The sequence below is a fragment of the Coptis chinensis genome, chromosome 9 (genome assembly GCF_015680905.1).
Source record: "Coptis chinensis isolate HL-2020 chromosome 9, ASM1568090v1, whole genome shotgun sequence".
In the NCBI taxonomy this organism is placed as follows: domain Eukaryota; kingdom Viridiplantae; phylum Streptophyta; class Magnoliopsida; order Ranunculales; family Ranunculaceae; genus Coptis; species Coptis chinensis.
The window spans coordinates 23,923,981-23,925,142 of record NC_141464.1 but is presented as its reverse complement, the minus strand read 5'-3'; the positions used below and the strand labels follow the sequence as shown (position 1 = coordinate 23,925,142).

The following is a 1,162-nucleotide window of genomic DNA, read 5'->3' as shown; positions in this document are numbered from 1 at the left end:
GCTCTCTTCAAAACTCGAGTACAAAGAATCAATAAAACAAACAGACACAATTGCAGTATGATGTGAATTTGAAATATTAAAAACATTCAACACGACCTTTAAATTCACAAAAGACTATTTCACTATCCCATTTTTACAATTAATGATGGCATTTGCAGTTGCCAAAAATGGATGACCAAGGATAACATGGATTTGCCTTCCTAATTTTGGAATAGGTTCAGTATCAAGGACTATAAAGTCCACAGGGTAGTAAAACTTATCAATTTAAGTTAAGACATCCTCTATCATCCCCTTAGGAGCTCTAATAGACTGATCTGCTAACTGTAAGGTAACATTAGTAGGTTTCAAATTCCCAAGTCCTAGTTTCTTATATACTGAGTAAGGAAGTAAATTTACACTAGCCCCTAAGTCAAGCAATGCATTTTCAATCTTTTGGTTTCCTATTATGCAAGAAATTGTTGGACAACCAGGATCCTTATATTTTAGAGCGGTTTTATGGGTTATGATGGAACTCACTTGAGCAGCAAGGAAGATTATCTTTTGTTTGTTCATGCCACATTTAACAGTACACAAATTCTTTAAAAATTTAACATAAGAGGGAACTTGTTTTATTGTATCAAGAAGACGAATATGAACCTTCACTTGTTTAAAAACCTCGAGAATCTCATTAGCTTGAGTTCCTTGCTTAGGAGGAAGAAGTCTTTCTGGAAATGGGGCACGAGGAATATAATGGGCTTCCTTTTCAGTTACATTGTTAGAGACACTCCCAGTTTCCTTGTAAACATTAGGCGACTTAGATCTTGGCTTGGGTGAGTTTGAGGTTTGATCACTCTCGTTACGCATGTGAACGTTATTGCCTAGGGCTCTTCCTGATCTAATTGTGGTTATGGAATTAACGTGTTGTCGATCAACATTGTTAGTGAAAGCTGGGTTGGGTTCTGGCTGACTTGGAAACATTCCTTTTTCTCTCTCACTAATATATTTAGCTAACTGACCAACACTAGTTTCAAGCTTTGTGTGGATTGGAAATTAACTCGTGTAGCACTTTGTGTGGCTTGCAATGTGTGTTCCGTTTTTAGCATAAATTGTTGGGTGGTCTCTTGAAACTTTGGTGTATTTTGTATCAATTGTGTAAGAGAATCTTCTACTGGTGATGGTTTTG

General features: G+C 36.5%; 1 protein-coding gene across 1 annotated transcript; it reads right to left on the bottom strand.

Moving 5' to 3' along the window:
• Window positions 1–264: 264 nt before the first annotated feature.
• On the bottom strand, window positions 265–957 carry LOC147475265 (uncharacterized). Its single transcript, XM_086585356.1, has one exon. It carries the CDS (start codon window positions 955–957, stop codon window positions 265–267), a length of 693 nt encoding a protein of 230 aa, XP_086441482.1.
• Between the last annotated feature and the right edge of the window lie 205 nt (window positions 958–1,162).